General features: G+C 41.4%; 1 protein-coding gene across 5 annotated transcripts in view; it reads left to right on the top strand.

The window, feature by feature from the left end:
- arhgap28 (Rho GTPase activating protein 28) overlaps positions 1-16,268 on the top strand; it is a 189,820-nt gene extending 173,552 nt beyond the window's left edge. For all 5 annotated transcript variants that reach the window (XM_087986671.1, XM_043687786.2, XM_087986670.1 and 2 more), the window contains exons 13-15: positions 2,188-2,312; positions 8,402-8,466; positions 9,568-16,268. In XM_087986671.1, coding sequence (XP_087842797.1) covers positions 2,188-2,312; positions 8,402-8,466; positions 9,568-9,659 — 282 coding nt within the window. In that variant the 3' untranslated portion in view covers positions 9,660-16,268. The remainder of the gene's footprint in view (positions 1-2,187; positions 2,313-8,401; positions 8,467-9,567) is intronic.
- The last annotated feature ends 2,661 nt before the right edge of the window (positions 16,269-18,929 follow it).

Below are 18,929 nucleotides of genomic sequence, written 5' to 3' on the forward strand. Positions count from 1 at the left end.
TTGTGCCTCTGTCGGCTCTTTGAAAGGGCAGGCCTCAACCCTCGAGATGTTTTGTCAATGGTTTGAAATCTGTGGTTATTGACTCATTCATCTTCTTTGTCAAAACTGTCAACTTGAATATATCTATTAGGTACCTCTTAACCTTTGTCCTTTGCCTGGTAACATCCTGGTGTATCTTCTTTTAAAAGACGTTGTTTTTCCTTGTATATGATGACCAGAGATGTCCACGGTGCTCAAGCTATGATCTTACGAACGTGATATTTTTACTTTTCTTTCTATGTATCTATTAGTACCAGGTCGATTTGGCACATAGTAATTAGGTAATTTTGTTTTCTTAATTCTTTCATACGGGTTCACAGGTAAGGTCAGCATTTCTTAGAATCATAGATCATATAGTATGGACATGGCCCTTCAGTCCTTCGGTCTATACCGTCAAAGATATACCAATTCTACAGTAGTCCCACTAGGCCCATTAGTTATGACACTTCAAGTACTTTTGTAAAGGTTGTGAGGTTACCCACATCAACCACCCACCCAGACAGTGCAGTCCACACCCCTATAACTCATTGGGTGAAAAGGTGTTCCTCAAGACCACTCTAAGCCTTCTGCCTTAAAAGTGTGTTCTCTTGATATTGCCTTTCTAACTTAGGGGGAAGAGCTGCCTTTTATTTACCCTTTCCATCTCTCTCATAATCTTATACACTTCTATCTGGTCCCCACTCAGCTTTCTCTGCTCCAAAGAAAACAACTCGAGCCTGTCCAGCCTCTCTCCATTTTGAAGTTCTCCATCCCAAGCAATGTCCTGGTGAATCTCCTCTGCAGCCTCTCCAGTTCAGTCACATCCTTCCTGTAGTGTGGTGACCAGAATTACGAACAATACTCCAACCAAAGTTTTGTACAGTCCTAACATAACTTTTCTGCTCCTTTATTCTATGTCTCAATGGATAAAGACAAGCCTACGACTACCCTATTAACCTATTGTACCACCTTCGGCAAGTTGTGGACAAACCCCACCTCAAAGTCCTCTGAGCATCCTTGTCTCCTTCCATTCATTAAGTACTCCCATGTTTTGTTACTTCTTCCAAAGTACATCACCTCACCTGTACCAGAGTTACATTCCATCTGCCTGTAACCTAAGACCATCTTCCTCACTGTCAGCCACCTGGCCAATCTCTGTCATCTGGAAAATTATTTACCATCCTCCCCATACGTTCTCACCTGCATCATTTATATATATCGCAAACAATATATCACTGGTCCCTGTGGTACACCTCTGCACACCAGTCACACAAACACACTTCTACCACTATCCTTGGCCTCCTGCCACAAAGTCAATTTTGGATCTAATTTGCCAACTTATGCTGGATCCCATGTGTTTTTACCTTTGATATCAGTCTTCCATATGGGTGCTTGTCAAAGGCTGTGCTGAAATCCACATGAACTACATTAACTGAACTCCCTTATCTACATACAGCTGCCCTTGAACTGATTCCTGAGGATAGGTAAGAATCGTATTGTATTTAGAGTCACATGTGAGTCATGCCAGGTAGGGTTGGCAACAAGGATTTCCAGGACAATCAGTGGTAGTTGCCATAGTTCCTATTACAAAGACCAGCTTCATTTCAATTTATAAATTGAGGCAGCACGGTGGCTTAGTGGTTAGCACTGCTGCCTCACAGCACCAGGGTCCCAGGTTCAATACCAGCCTCGGGTGACTGTCTGTGTGGAGTTTGCACATTCTTCCTGTGTCTGCGTGGGTTTCCTTCAGGTGCTCTGAGTTCCTCCCACAGTCCAAAGATGTGCAGGGCAGGTGAAATGTCCATGCTAAAATTGCCCCTAGTGTTAGGTGCATTAGTCAGAGGGAAATGGGTCTGGGGTGGCTAACTCTTCGGAGGGTCGGTGTGGACTTGTTGGGCCAAAGGGCCTGTTTCCACACTGTAGAGAATCTAATCTAAATTGAATTTAAAATTCCACCAGCTGCCATGGTGGGATTTGAACCCATTTCTACAGGACACTATGTGGGTCTCTGGATTACTTTTCCACATTGCCACAATGCCACCATCTCCTCCGCCTTATAACCAGCTTACAACACCTGAATGAATGTTGTCTGTTTACATAAAGGATATTGCAGGAGCATGGGAAAATAATTACATGGCTTTGAAAATGATTTTCTCTTTTACGTTGCAGTCAGACATACCTGAGGGAGTCATCCGTGTTTATGCCACCCAGCTGTCAAAGGTTTCCATGGCCATTCAGCTGGACAGTGAGACCAAAGCAAGTGACATTCTTGCTCGGTTTCATTGTGAAAACAGGTGAGCTCAGCAAAAGCTATGTCAACGTGAACGATGTTTGGGAGATTTTAAATAACTCAATTACAGGAGTGTTATGGCGTAGAAGGAGGCCATTTGGCCCGTTAAGCTTGCACTGGTTGGTTAAATGGGCATCGTTGCCTATTGCCTATCTACTGCCTTTACCTCATGTCCCTGCACCATATCTCTATCCGAATAATCATCCAATGTCCTGCGGAATGCCTCAATTAAACCTGCCTCCACCACACTTGCAGGCACTGACCTGTCTACTCGTTGAGTGACAACAGGGTTTCCTCAATTCATCCTTGTTTCTTTCACAGATTGCTTTAAATCTGTGCCTTTTTGTTATTGCTCATTTTGAAAATGGGAACAGTTTCTCCTGATCTACTCTATCTAGCCTGCTCATGATTCCCCTTTTAGCTGGCTTTTCTTCAAGGAATGTCTTCAATCTGCCCTCAGAACTGAAATTCCTCATCCATGGAACCATTCTTGTCAACCACGTCTGCAATATCCCCAGCGTGTTCACGTCCTTCCCATAATATGGTGCTCTGACAAAATATGCCTTTAAGAGGGATTTGTTCAGTCCTGGTTCTCTTGGAGAGGTATTGCAAACCTGGTGCCAAGGTGTCTGCTCCATGGGAAAGCAGAATAAATAGCTTCGGGATTTTTAAAAAATTGGACAAAAGAAGCATGAGTGGGTGGAGTCAGGTTCACACAGACCAAGGGTTTTAGTTTTGATTTCAGTTGTTAAACTTGGCTTTTTGAAGTTGGAGCTGCTCGATATAGATCTCTCTCTGCTGCTAGATTCATTGTCAATGTTCCTTCTCATGGACTGGAGGAGATAGCAAATGAGCAAATATGTTTTGCTGAATTTGCCTTTGCCAAGGATGTGTTCATGGAATACTGCTATACTGGAACAGTTGATGAGTAGTAGTTAAAATATATATTATTTTGTTAAGTATTTCGATAGAGCTAAAGCTGTGTCAATTATTTTTATTTTTGTTTGTCTTTTATCTGTGGTGTAAGAATTAAGTGTGCTTTGCTTAAAGCCTTGTAATTTGACCAATCGAATCATATCTGGAACGCAGTGCCTTACACTTGCCTTTAAATAAGATAAAAGCTAGGTTCTAGGCTATCTCCTTGATAATGTTTTGAGGGAGTTTAGTCTGCACCATAACAGATGCCCACACTATACACAATACTCAGGCTAAGCTCTAATTGATAGAAACTATTTTCCCGTTTGTGTGCCATGATTGGTCTAAACCAGATAAAGATTAACCCACAATATTTGTATAGTCAGAAATAGTAAGGTTGTGAATAAAGCACACATTGTTATGACTTCAGTTCATCGAATGCAGATAGAGTATTTTACTCAAACAGTCATCTGTTGCACAAGGAGGAAATTGTACAAATTGCTTTTTTTTCCCCTGGAGAGGAGTGAAATGAAAGGCCATTATTGTATGACAGTCATCAAGAAATATAAGCCAGAATTTGAGAAAAAAAAGCTCTTTACTCACAAGAGGTGCGACTACATAACTTGCTGGCACAGGGAGTAGTTGAGATGAATGGTCTACATGCTAAGGAAGGAGAGATATGCTGATAGAGTTAAGACAGGAGGATGTTTGAGTTGAACGTTATACAGACGTGCAGGGGAGAGGCTGACTGGCCTGTTTCTGTGCTGCATACCCTATCGAGTTCAAAACAACTTCTATACTGATTATTCAGTGAATGTCACTCGTATTGATTATCCTGATTACACAGCTATAATCTCTAACTAACTGACCTCAGTGACAGTGGCAAACTAGACACTCTGATTAATCTCAGTTAGCAGGATTAGCCACTGCAGAGGTTCCTCATAGGTTTTACTGATTGCTGTCCATTGATTCGATAGTTACCAAGCCAACATTGTTTCATTGTGATATGAAGTACGGCCACATGGATAAGATAGAAGAGAATTATAGGAACATAGAAACAGGAGTAGGCCATTCAGCCCCTCGAGCTTGTTCCACCAATTAATGAGAGCATGGCTGATCTCTGGCCCAATTCCAAATTCCTGCCTTTGGCCCATATCCCTTAATAACATTGCTTAACCACGATTTATCTCTCTCAGACCTGGAATTAACAACTGATCCTGCATCTACTGGCTCCTGTGGAAGAACATTCCAAACATCTATCACCCTTTGTGTGTGGAAGAGCTTTCTATCATCTCTCCTGAATGAGTTTGTTGAGCTCCTCATTCTTCAGGAAGAGTGAGGGTCCTTGAGATTGGAAAGGATATCAATTCCACAGGGTAAAAGAAAATGATGTTTCAGGAATGTAAAAACTCTTGGGGCAGAAAGCAATGAGTACCTTATTTTTTTTTTTGTAAAAATGTATTTGATGGGCTGAATGGCCTACACGTGTGGTGTAACGGCTCCATGCATGAATGGTGACTTTTCATGGGATGTGGATGTCGGCAAGGCCAGCATTAAATCGCCCGTCCCTCATTGCCCTCTAACTCAGTAGCTTGCTCAGCCATTCAAGGGGCCAGTTATGAGCCAACTTTTGTTTGATTCATTATGGAATGTGGGCATTGCCAGCTGGGCCAGTATTTATTGCCCTTCCCTACTTGCCCTCAAGATGGTGGTGTTGACGGAGGGTCACGTGTAGGCCGGAGCAGATAGTGCTGGCAGCCTTCCTTCCTTAAGGTCACTAGTGAACCAGATCAGTTTTTTAAAAACATAACGGTAGCTTCATGGCATCATGACAGAGTCCAGATTCTTCAATTTAATTTAAAGTTCACCTGCTGTTGTGGTGGACTGGCAAAGTGGGATTTGAACCTTTGTCCCTGGATCTTTTGGCTTAGGCCTCTGGATTGAATACTCAAAAAAAAAGGAGATCCCATAGAGATTTGGAAGTTACAGGTACTAGTGACATTATCAGCATGCCACCATCTCAATCTAAAAGTGAGTCTTAATTTGTAGCTCATTGGTAAAACATAAGCATGCACATTAGGAGCAGGAAGAGACCATTTGTCCCCTTGAGCCTTCTGTTTCCTCACTCAATGAGCTCTTGGCTGATCTAATCCCTCCTAACCTTTCACCTACTTTTTTCCTTCTTCAGGAGAGAAATACTGAATGTCCCAAAAATGCATAAGTGGCACGTTCAGCGTGAAGTCTGGACCAAATGACAAATGTTTAGGAAACCTCTGAGTAGGAGGATAAAGGCCGTGTTTCACTGCAATTGAATTCATATTGACTTACAGTCTGAAACTGAGAATAAATTAATCTCTTTAGGTGATGCCAAATGAGAAATGCTTTTTGACCCAAAGCAGTAGGAGAGCTCCCTACTCATTATCAAAAAAATACGGCTTAGGAGACCATTCAGTGTATCGTGCTCTGTTTCAAATTTCTTTATTCCACATCCTGACCTGCACCCAAGTCTCATTCATACAAGGCTCCCTGTCACAAATGGATTCTCAGTTAAGCAACACCTCAATTTTTAAAATTCCCATTCTTTTTAGCAAATCCCCCATGGCCTCACCCCTCTCTGTTTCTGTATTTTCACCCGGAATCACAACCCATCATGATATCTGAGCTCTTCCAATTCCTGTCTGTTTGAGTGTCATCACCATTTTGCCTTGAGCCGCCAAGACCCTAAACTTTGGAATTCCCTGCCTAACCCTGTCCTCTTTCTACATTTCTCTCCTCCGTTATGTGACCCTTGGAAACCTGTCTCTTCAACTAAACTTGTGATCCATCATCTGCCCGACTATCTCTTCCTACGGCTTGGTTTCAAATTTTGTTTTACACCACTCCTGTGAGTCACCTCAGGGTGTTTTATTCCATTAACGGTGCTCTATAAACACAATATTGCTGGGATCTTCTATGTCTACCAGAACAGGCAGGCAGGAGCTGTTGCAATGTATCGTCTGAAAGACATGAGCTCTGAGAATGCAGCACTTTATAATTAATTCAGACTTCCAGCTATATCAAACTGACACATATACCTACACATATGATAGGACAAAGTGGATTTCTAATTCAGGTTGATTGAGGTGAGGTTATCCGTAAAGAGTAGGAATCCTTATGAAGAATGTATAGGATAGCAATAGACCATTTAGTCCAATCTGGTTCATACTACAATTCATACTCCACTTGAGTCTTTCCCCACCCTTCATCTCTCCTCATCATCACATCCTCTCTTCCCTTCCGTCTGCTGTGTTTGTCTAGCTTCACCTTAAATGCATCTTTGGTGAGTTGCCTGAACTACTCCCAGTGTTAGCAGGTTCTATGGTCTGTCAACTCACGGACTAAATTGTTTTATTTCTGAATTTCTTATTGGACTTATGACTCCTATTTCTGATCATATTTGGAAGTCGAAACATCTTTTTCTGTGTTTATGCAATTCAACTCTTCCATCACCTTGACGATGGGTCATCCCTCAGTCTTTTTTCTAGAATAAAGAATTAGTCTGTTTGAAATCTTTCCTGGTGGGTGTAACATCTCAGTTCTGGCATTCTTAAAGAAAATCTATTTTTTTCAAGGCGTCTACGTCTTGTTATCAAAAGAAATGACTTTATTACTGAGTTGGTTGAACCATTGGATTAGGTTTAAAGCAATGGACGGAGCAGTATCCTCAAGTGACCTGAACAGCAGCTTCTAAAATGGCCGCATGTTGCATAACTCCACCTTGCAATTTATGAAGTTGTCAGAAAGAAAGTAGCCCACCAGGACATTCAGCTGAAATAAGTGTGAATAGCCTGTCACTTTGTTCGCACAGACAGCCAGACATAATCTGCCCATTCAGGTGGGGCAGATGAGCTGTTGAACTTAATCCCTTTGGGTAATGGATTCTGTTTGAGCACAGGGCTCTAAAGACCATTCAATCTAATCACTGACCCGGAACGAAGGTTCCCCAGTTTGCTGTGACCTTACTTAGTAACTGGTTAGTTTGTGAATGGAGGTTCTGTGATAGCAAGCTAACCCTTTTATCTTTAAAGTAGACCATGTTTCTTTTCCCTAGAGAATCAGACAGACCACACATGGGTAACAGCAAGAAAAGAAACTTATGGTTCCTTTCTCTCGCACACTGTCCAGCTATTGTGCAAGTGTGCGACTTACCTGTTTGTCGCCAGCCAAACACTACAAGCAGCATCTTCAACGTAATCCACACAGCTACTGACTTCAGAGGAAAACCAGAAGTGATACCATTTAAACTCCCTCCCCTCTTGTAGCCTATTTCTGAATGCATGTGTGAGAAGGAACATTTCTTAATTACATTATTTAATCTATCGACTGCAAAGAACAATAGGGGTCATTTCCTTTTCAAACTTAGATAAAACTTATCTATCTGTATTGTGAACAGCCACTGTACTTGAAACTGTTAAAATGCATATGAGCTTGATAAATAAATGTTTAAAATGCCTATTTGGTCAACTGAGAAGGAGACCGCTCCACCTCTTTTGACCAGATTGTGACAATCCTTTTGATTATGTGGAAGCTAGCACTGTCCGGAATTACTCCGGAGTGCAATCTAACCACAGTCCAGTGTTGCTTATTGTATCCTCTCCAGCCAATAGTTTGCTGCATAAAATGCAACTGTTAATGTTCGAGGGGACATTCTTGTGTTCTTTCCTCTGCTCTGTAATGACAAAGAAAGTGAAGTTTAAATGAAAGGAAAAATAAATTCAAATGGTTTTGAAATTATGTTAAAAAGGTAATATTTTTCATATTCTCGTAAACCGAACTGAAATGATCTACAGTCGAGAGTGTGGTGCTGGAAAAGCACAGCAGGTCAGGCAGCATATAAGGAGCAGGAGAATCAACTTTTCAGGTATAAGCTCTTCATCAGGAATCTTGATTGATGAAGGTCTTAGGCCCGAAACGTTGACTCTCCTGCTCCTCGGATACTGCCTGACCTGCTGTGCTTTTCCAGCACCACACTCTTGACTCTAATCTCCAGCATCTGCAGTCCCCACTTTCTCCTCCCTGAAATGATCTGCAGCAAACATTGTATTGGGTTGATATATGTAATGAGTATGGTTAATTATTTGGTAGTTCACACCTCAACAAATTCTAAATTAAGCTTGGCTTTTTATCAAATCTTCACAGTACGAATTCTGCAGTACCTGTTAATGGACAGAGCCATCACTTGTTTGAAATTGGTGGAAATATAGGTAGGTTGTTTTAAAGTTGCTGTCACGTGAAGGGTGTGGGAGGAATGTAATGTCTAATTTTTTGCTTGTGTCAATCAATGTCAATGCCATTTCTCTCTTCCAACCCTGCTCCACTCATTTAAAACAAACAGCCTGTTGCACCACCCTTGGAATATTAGCTTCAGAATCTGGTTTCAAACAACAGCAACTTAAGTAATGTCAAAATAAGAATTTCAGATGCTGAAGATTGAAACAAAGTAGTAAATTGCTGAAGAAACTCAGCAGTGTCTGTGGAGAGAAAGCAACGTTTTGAGTCCAGTGACCCTTCTTCAGATTATTGTATACGCCCCTTCCTGCTCAGTAGAATGAAAAAGGCCATTTGACCCATTGTGTCGATGCTGTTGTCTTATTCTGCCGGAAATGCTGCACTGCTGTGCCTCACAATCAGAAGGCTCTAAGTTTGATCTAAGCCACAGTGGTTCGTGCAGCTGTTAGCTTTATTGTTCCCAGGTTGGGCAGCAGGAAGAGCCCAGATATGCCATTGTTCAGAGACTCTTGCCACCCATGTAGGTGCGCCAATGGAGAGCAGCTGTACCCCATTGAGTAAAATCCCGCTGACACTCACTATCAGAAATCTTCAGCAGAAGCATACTGAGCAAGAAAGAAATTACATTTACATTGTACTATTCACAGCCACAGGCCAAAAGGGTTTTTTGTAGCCAGAGATGTGTTATAATGCAGGGGACCCAACTTATACGCAGCAAAAAATCCACACACAGCAATTTGATAATCCGTTCCTCATGCATTTAATTTGACAGATAAATAATTCCCAGGATACTGGGGATAACTTTCCCAGCTCAGTCAAGGCCTAAGGTCACAGGTTACTGAAGAGTCATGAGTAGGAGAAGTGTCTGTCAAAAAGGAAGTCAGCACTCACTAGTCTTGAAGTTTTATTTTCCTCCGGTAGAGTGAAACAGAAGTTAAAATCCTGAACTGGCTCATCAGAGAGGAAGTTACCCTGATGGATATGACCAACAAATTGGAAATGCTGGCACTGTCGAGCAACATTCTCTGTGGCTGTTTATATTTCATGATTTACATTTTGTGTTTTCATCTTTGCAGGAGAACGCTGCCTGGACCTCAACACGTACATTCTGGACTTGTACCATTTAAATCCAAACGCAACATGGGTCATCAAACCCAGAACATTGTGAGATTACTTGTTGCAGAGTGATGGGCCGTTTAATAATCCAGACACAGTCTTGGTGAATGTGACTACAGGGACCCCCTGAGAATACTAGCTATTTTTACAGTGGTGCCTCTATGTCTAAGGCTACGAGCTGTTGATAATCGTTACCTGCAGAACACTGCCTTCACAGGTGACCCTTTCCGAGGTCTCAATCCTACTGGACTGGCTAAGCATGTTGCCACTCAATGGGACACCCTCAGCACCAATGGGAGTTTTCACCATTGTGAAGGCTTTCTTTTCTCTGTCAGCCACCTCTGAAGACTGGAGTCAGTACGAAGTTGTTGCAAATAAAACAGCTCGCAATAAACTCATCTGGTGGTGATTAAGAACTAAGTTGATCCGCCAGTCACAACCATTAAAAATGCAGCCTTGAAGGAATGTGCATTTTTAAACAGTTATGTCTTTTTGACCAGACCACACAACTGTGGAAGCAAAAGATATACCAACTACGTCTTATTTTCTGTGTTTTTTTTAGTTGATGGGGGTGCATGTAAGGGTTTGCTCGGAGCGATGGTGTCTGCTGAGGACAGCCAAAGAATAAACAGGACAGATGTTGTGTTTTTTTCCCTCTGATAATAAAAAAGAAACAGCCATTTCTAGCGCCTGGAACCGGTGCCAAATTCCATCCATCCTATCAAGCAGGAAGTTTTTACATAAGGAGAGTTTGATAGCTGCACCTGCACTAGCAAGGAATTCCTGCCGGAACGTGACTCCAGGACTCAGTTACATATCTGACTGGAATTTTGTTTTGCAGCAAAGTAAAGGTTTGACTTTTGTATTGTGTCCTTTACAGATTCTGTGTATGCACAGAATGATGGATTGCAGCCACTGCTTTTCAATTCAGAGATTCAGATCTGTTGGAAACAAAACCCTACGCTTTTAAAACAGACAGGAAGCTGATTGAGAGTGGAAGAAGGAATGAGCCATTTTTGCTTTGAAACTTGCCCTCCATGGGACACTGCAATGAATTAATCTTTGTTACAATTCAGAATCTCCTCGGCACAGGAGATTCTCTTGTGGTATTTGCCTTATGAGTGGAAATGGCATTAACATGAAAATTGCAATATTACCCTAATCTTCTACACTTATTGTATTTAAGTCACAGAATTGGGCATGATTTAATTGACCACAGTGGAATAGGCTCAAAGAGCAAAATGGTTTAGTCTTGTTCCTGCGCTTAGTCTGTGTGTGAGTACCATGGATTGTTTTGTCTCACTCGATATGTGCTTTAGTACACTAACTAGGGAGTTAACCGGCATTGCAACCAGCATTCAAAACTCAAGTCTTTTTGCAAGAGAGGAGGTTGGAAGAATTTGAAATCCTGCTGTGTTGTGCAGATTGATAACTTTTAAGGGGTGTGGGTGGGGAGAAGAAGCTCCAATTACTTTAATGGTTTTGTTTTGCCTTTTACGCTTGGTTGCCCCAGGGGAAATGTGGGCTTGTTTACTGTTTATTCAGGTCCAAGGTAGCAGTAAGAGTTTGATGGCCCCATTTGGTTTGTTGGTCAACATACATCAATCAGGTAAGAATGTATACATTATATGACCCTGCCTTTCTACAGGAGAGGTTACAACAGAGGTATTTTCTACTGTCCATTGTCAGAAAGTGAATTAGACCATAGCCCTGTAATAAACTCATCTACTGATGGAACTTAGAAATATGGGCTATTTTACCAAGTTTGCTCAGGGCAATGCTGTGCTTATGGTTAAATATAGTAGGTGTACAGGACATATGTAGAGCTTATCACCACATCCTTTTGTTTGATCTGTGTTATCCATGTTATGACTCTATGGTTCTAAACAGTCTAGTCACACTAACAGAGTATTGCACACATAGTGGAGAATTTTCTGAAATTGTTCCTGGAACCTCAAAGGACAGAGCTGGTTGAATTTTCAAGGGTTTTATATATTACAACTACCACTTTCCGAATGATTATTTATGAAGAGGGGGCGTATAGACACAAATTTTGCTGTTATTTTCTATATTGATGCTTGATGATGAAAATTAGAATTCTATATGCTAATTAAATTTATTAACACACCGTGTGGGCGGCACGGTGGCACAGTGGTTAGCACTGCTGCCTCACAGCGCCAGAGACCCGGGTTCAATTTCCGCCTCAGGCGACTGACTGTGTGGAGTTTGCACGTTCTCCCCGTGTCTGCGTGGGTTTCCTCCGGGTGCTCCGGTTTCCTCCCACAGTCCAAAGATGTGCAGGTCAGGTGAATTGACCATGCTAAATTGCCCATAGTGTTAGGTAAGGGGTAAATGTAGGGGTATGGGTGAGTTGTGCTTCGGCGGGTCGGTGTGGACTTGTTGGGCCGAAGGGCCTGTTTCCACACTGTAATGTAATCTAAAGACTTGTTGGATGGTTAGTCCCTGCTGAGAGTGGAAAGACTCTTACTGAATGGTCTGTTAAGAATTCCAAATTGTAAAGGAGATGTGAAGGTGGTCTGACAGCATTTGTCTAAATTTGATTCAAGTCCTTTCATATCCAAGTTCCATTCTTAAATGCGTATTCCTTCATGTGGCACAACTTATCAACTGAAAGGGTTGGGTCTTCCTCCATTAAACTATCTGAAATTGGGTGATAGGAAGATTGAGCAAAGAGCTTTATTGATGCCTTACTGTTGACAGCATAGTGAACCCCCCCTCTTCTCAATCCCTCTCCCAAACTCAGTGACCCCATGACCCCTTTGCCACATGTAAATGATGTTAGGAAGGCTGATCTTGATAATCCTGTCTATCAAAGTTCCCTGCATTCCGTTGCTGCAACCTCTGACCCCAGGGATAGTCAGGAGCAGGGTAACGAGTTTAAAAAACAGGATGCCACTGACAGATTGACTGAAGGGAGGGAGCGCTCCAGGGTTTAGTTCTCTCTGTTTTGCACCAGGGTCAAAAATGGTACCTTATTTTAAGCCTTTGCTTAAACTAAAGCACATTATTCTTTGCCAGTGGATTTTTGAAGCTTATCTAACTCGATTAATTTGGGCTCTTCCTCGTTTGATGCCGTATCTGGATCTCTTTGGTCCTGGATTATCTCTTGATGGTGATGATCCATTGACAGCATGGTTCCAATCATGCAATCCTTGACCAACTAGTTCAGGGTCCCAGTAGGACTACCATCTTATGGGCCAGATACATGTTATGGACAAGTCCAGAGACACTCCTGTCCCCATGATACTAACTGCACAAGAAGCAAAAGCAGAGTTCCACCCTCCAAACTTTGAATCTCCAAACTGGAGAATTGCAGCCAGAAGGAGCCCTGGAAAGAGGGTAGACGATACATGGAGGGCGCAGGGTGTTTGCAGAGGGACTGACAACATGCGAGATGATGAAATATTCAAAAATGCCTTTTTATTAAGTGGCCTCTTTTAAGGATTGCTTATCTACCTTTTTGATTTGCAGTAGTTTGCCAGTGAAAGACTAAAATTATTGCCTTACCACCCGAATTGTCTCTCGGCGCCCCAGTTTAAATCCAAATGTGTGACTCCTGTTTTGAGCCAGGAAGCCTCTGGCCAGCTGCTTAAAGCAAACTTGAGTCAAGTATAAAGATGGCACCTTGTGGTAACTTCTTGTGTTTATTACCACCTTATTCCCACTGATGAACAGTGATATTGAAATGAAAATGGATTCTCGATACAGCATTCTGAGATATCTCGTGTGCCTCTTTGTTGTTGGCCCCACTATCACAGGATGTGGATAAATGTTTCATATCAATTGCCTTTTATATGTTATAGCTATTATTAGGGCTTCAGTAGATTGTGGGTTCTCCAACATTGAAAAACTGGCAACAGTAACAGAGGCTCAAAATCAATTGGTTTTCAGTTGAGGATGCTTTTGGGATGATTTCATTGCTGGTTTTGGAAAATAATTTGCAGGAGCCACAAACCAACGGTTAAGGTTGTGGAACTTCTATCTTATATTGCTGAGTCGAATCACAGAACATGATGAACAGTGTCTTTAATTCTCAGTGTAAACTGTAATGTGAGCTACTGAACTGTGAGGGGAGGAGGGTGGGACAAACAGTTAGAATATTAACAGTTCACATCATACTAGACATGCATTGCAGTGGGTGAGGGAAGAATGGCAGTGAATTAAGTGTGTTACTGTTTTGCCCTTATTCCTTGGTTTTGAACTAACTTCTAAGCTCTAGTTGAAATGTATTGATCCCTGGAATCAGTAGGCACAGGTGTGCAGCCCGTAATCCAGTAATACTTTTGACAATGCCACCAGAGGTTATGAGGACGGTTGTTGTGAACTATCAGGACAGTTACCATAGCAATGACTACCCACTGGAGCTATGGGCTAAGGCATGTTGGAGGAGAGGATGACCATTCTCTATCTCAGGCCAAATGCTGTGTGAGGATCTTCTATTCATTTCCATAAACAGCATTGCTTGACCTAAGGAAGAAATGATTTTACAAAAGTAAATTATTAGAGGAAAGGCCACTTGACAGGACAAAATAAAAGGCCTGATAAATTAGTGGAAATTGCCTTTTTAATGATACTCCAGTTTATCTCCAGAAATTCATAATATAGCTTTAATTTTTAACACTAAAATGTTTTTTTAATAATCCCTCATTTGTAAGTGGTTTCTACTGCCAAGTGTGCAGTAGAAACTGTAATGTATATAAAGCAGTGTGTTTTTGTGTATGTCAGAACATTAACCACTTTATATATGTTTATTGATGATTAATTTTTTACATTGTGTTTTCTGACATGTCTGTGCAACGCTACCTCTGTTCAGTTACTTATTGCTGATGTTAACAGTTGAGATTGATTGATTGATTGAGAGGAATACGAGCCTTCTTTCCAATGTGATTGTACTGATTTTCTAATAACGGTCTGTGTATTCATTAAATATGGAGCTCACGCGATATAGAGTTCTCATCATGCAACAGCATTCAATGTGCATGAACAAAGTGGCAGCATTAGTAGAATTTTAGGAAATTTTAGTTCCAGAAGGCATGCTCATTGTATGAATGGATATCTGGGTTACTTAATGAGATGTAACCTTTCATTAGTCTAATTAGATGACAATTTTTTCTATTACCTGTGAGGAACTCTATCTAATTTTTTAACAAAAATCTCAATTTAACTCTTCGAGATAATACAACTGATGAGATTGTAGTTTAACAGTAATTGACAATTTTAGCCAATTAATGGTAATTGGACTTTATGCCTTCTGCATTCAATTGCCCTAATTTACTTGCATTGTTTAACTATGTAAATGCATTTTTTATTCAGCTGAAGGAAGTGAATTACATTCCAACAACATGAAGTTAACATTCACCTTCAGTGCTTGGGTGGTAATCTAGTTGATGTGGATAACCAGCCTGATTTTAGTAACAGTGACGAGAACGGATTCCACTCAGACTGGTGATACACTGTACAGGCTTAATACTTAGGTGACCGAAGCTCTTGGGCTCAATTCTCAGCTGCAGACTACACTTACATGTGTCACCGATGGGGGAAGGAAAAATGGTTTGGTTTTTGATCTTCAGGGGCTGGGAATGTCAGTGCAGTCAGTTGGAACAAATTCCCAAGTTTCAGATATCTACTTTGGAGGTTGGACAAAAATTGTCAGTGTATTCGATGACACCTTCAGTGGAACTATTGCTTCTGGAGATTGAGACCCCTGTGAAAACTCTCTCATCCCCTCTCTAATTTCAGCACAATGAAGTACACTTAACCTGAGTGCAACACAGTTATTGTGGAGGAAAGTTGAATTAAAAACATGAACATTGTCTCTGAGATTGACCATTAATACTAATTGAAGGACAATTCTGAGTTGTAGGCCTATCTCATTCAAAGTCACTTCACATAGTACACAGCTATGTGCTATAGATGAAAGGTCACTGTGTAACCTACTGCGTTATTTTCAAGAAACCCTTTCTAAATCAAGTTCCTAGTCCTGTCGATCATCTTAAAAACTCTTCTGATTTTAAAACACAGTGGATATTTTTAAAAGTCTAATTAAGATCGCTATTATAAAAAAATGTTCTGCCTTACATGTGAAGTAATCTTACTGACACTGCCACTTTGGCAATTGTATATACATGAAACCATTACTCTACAATGTGATAAATGACATCTGATCTAGTACTTTTTCATTCCTGTTATTTATTCACACACCTCCCCTTCCGTACAATGTTATATGATTCCATGCAATGGATGATTCAGTCTTACCTTTTACTTCCAACAAATCCGTGGTTAAAATAGTGGATCAGGGTGCTAACTCTTTCGGAATGGTACCCGTGGCAGAGTCCTATGTAGAACCACCTGTCCCTCTTAAAGCACCATTCCTTTAGTCGCTGTTTCAGTGGTAACAAACTGAGGAGGACACCCCGCAGGGATGTTAATGCTCAGTGCGTGTAATGAACAGCCAAAATGTTTAGAGGTGCACTTGACCCATGTGCATAGTATGTCAAATGGTTCAATAGAAGGAATGACAAGATTCCTAGAAAGTTCCAATACTACTGACTATGCACAAAAACGTTATGAATGTGTACAAATGTATATTGTAATTTACTACGTTCATACCACATACCAATAAAATAATTTTAAAAATACACTTTACATTTTAAGTGTCGATTTTTGCATTATGGTTATATAATATTTTAGGAGAAAAGACATTTTGGAACCTTGAAGTTGTCTCTCTAATAGTCTTGAAATCAGAATTTAATATTTTTGTGGGGTAACTTTACGAGAACAGTTAGAATATGATACTTACTACAACATGGAGTGACTATGGTGAATATTATGAGATATATTGAAGGGGACGTTAGATAAGTCAATGAGGGAGAAAGGAATACACCATGGAGCACTCTGCTCAAATGCGAGCCATAGATCACTACATTGTGGCCATTCAGCCCATTGCATCCACACTGTCCCTTCAAAGAGCATTCTATCCAGACCCCCGCCCCCCCGACCCTAACCCTGTAACCTTACATTTCCCATGGCTAACCACTGAGCCTGCTTCTCCCTGGACACTATAGGCAATTTACTTTGGCCAATCCAACTAACCTGTATTTTGGACTGTGGGAGAAAACTGGAGCACCCAGAGGAAACCCACACAGACACAGGGAGAATGTGCAAACTCCACACAGATGGTTGCCCAAGGATGGAATCAAGCCTGAGTCCATGGTGCTGTGAGGCAGCAGTGCTAAACACTGTTCCGCCCCTTGTCAGCGGATTCCTTGTAATACACTGTCAGGAATAAATAGGCAAATTTGAGGCATCAGAAGGAGCACACAAACCTGCAAATAACCTATGTAACCAACTCTATAACCACGACTCGTCACATGTGGCTGAGTCTGGCCACTGGACCTATCAACCATCCCTGAACCCATTGACCCCAGTATGGAAACCAGTGATTCTCAATCTGAAGGTCTGTCTAAAGAGGAGGAATCCATCTGCTTCATCAATATTGTGTGTCTGAATTGCTCTGTTCTCAGATCTTGTAGCTTTGCACTTTCATTGTTCCCATCTTCACAAAGCTTGCTAACAGAAGACATGGTAAGTTGTGCAAGATTCTTTACCTGGCCACAGGTGAATAATTGTTCTCTGACTTTCCTTGGAGACCACGTCCTCAGTAGGAACTCACATAGCACCGTTAGAGCCTTTTTTATCTTACACTCGTCTGGCCAATTCTCAAGCATACCAATAAAGGGGAAAACAAACAAACATTTAAACTGTGTAGCAGGGACTGCTTATTGGTTGGCAAGTGGATTCTAATTGGTAGAAGCTTTGCAATTGCGAGTACCACAGTGACAGAGTCATACAACATGGTGAGCCAAAGGGCCTATTTCTGTGTCTATGCTGACCAACGAACACCGAACTACACTAATTGCATTCACCTGCACTTGATCCATAGTCTACTATGCCCAGGCATTTTGACTGCACATCCAAATGGTTCTTAAATGTTAGGAGGGTAGCTGCCTCCACCACCACCTCAACCAGCATGTTCCATACTTCTACCAGCCTCCAGGTGGAAATATTATCCTCCTGATCACCTCTAAGCCCATCTACTCCTCACCTTAAACTCATCCCCTCTAGTCTTTAGGTCCATCTGCCATGGGGAAAAACTTCTCACTATCTACCCTCCCTATGCCATTCATAATTTTGTATGTCTCAATCAGATTCCCCCTCTGCTCCAGGGAAAACAAACCCAAGCCGATCCAGCCTCTCCTCATAACTGAGACTTTTCAGCCCAGGCAATAGCTTAGTGTATCTCCTCCGCACTCTCTCCAGTACAAACACGTCCTTCCAATAGTATGGCAACCAGAATTATGCCCAGTATTCTATCTAATTTTTTACCCTGGTTGAGGCATAGGGACACTACCATTGCACCATAAGAGGGCCCCTTAAATGTTTGGTGCAGGTGGGATTTGAGCCTGGGTCTTCCAGCTCGGGAAAGGATGCTACCACTGTATCCCAAGCACCCCCACCTCCAGAGTTCCATCTATGACCTAATCAATGCTCTGTAAAGTTGCACTAATGATGATTGACTGTTAACTGCCAATCTTTATTTTGATTTCAAACCAAGTAGGTTTGCTAAGATTGGTCAAGACATTACCTGGGAAATCAACCAGCAAATGGTCATCACCTATATTTGCTGGAATAGTCACATATGTTCTTTGGAAAAATCCAGGTCCTCATACGGAGATATATAATTTGAGCACAATCTAAATCGGTTGTCAGTGTAATTCTTTGCACATTCAGGGTCATCCAGCATAAGTCCGTGAATATATCCAACTGGCTAAACTCTCAAGAATTTTAGATCTGATTCTGTTAGATTCTGGGGCTTTATGACCAGTTAACTGTATAGAAAGTTATAAAAAGTTTATTAAGTTTGATAAGAGGTGGTAGGTTGCATATGATGCAGTGGTTTATCAGACAAAAGACGTTTATAACCTGTGACAATTAGGATAAATCGCAGATGCCAGAGGATAAAGTTGGTTGGGCATAGACTGTGGTGCTCACATTAAGGTTATGAATCCTCCTCCCCAGCCAAAATGTTGGGAAAGTCTTCCCTGGGTCTTCCCTCAGCCCCTTCGGTCTGAAACAGACATCTGCCTGATAAGAACTGCCATCTACACAGATTTCTTGATCAAACTGGTTACTGCAGTAGTAGCCATTATGTGAGATTTCCTGCTACACATGAAATACTAGAAAAATTCAGTTTTAATGGGACTCCAATTTCCAACAATTCCTCATATGGACAACATGGGTG

Source organism: Chiloscyllium plagiosum, unplaced genomic scaffold, assembly GCF_037043375.1.
Source record: "Chiloscyllium plagiosum isolate Xiang-an unplaced genomic scaffold, Cpla_swu_hap1 HiC_scaffold_4, whole genome shotgun sequence".
Classification (NCBI taxonomy): Eukaryota; Metazoa; Chordata; class Chondrichthyes; order Orectolobiformes; family Hemiscylliidae; genus Chiloscyllium; species Chiloscyllium plagiosum.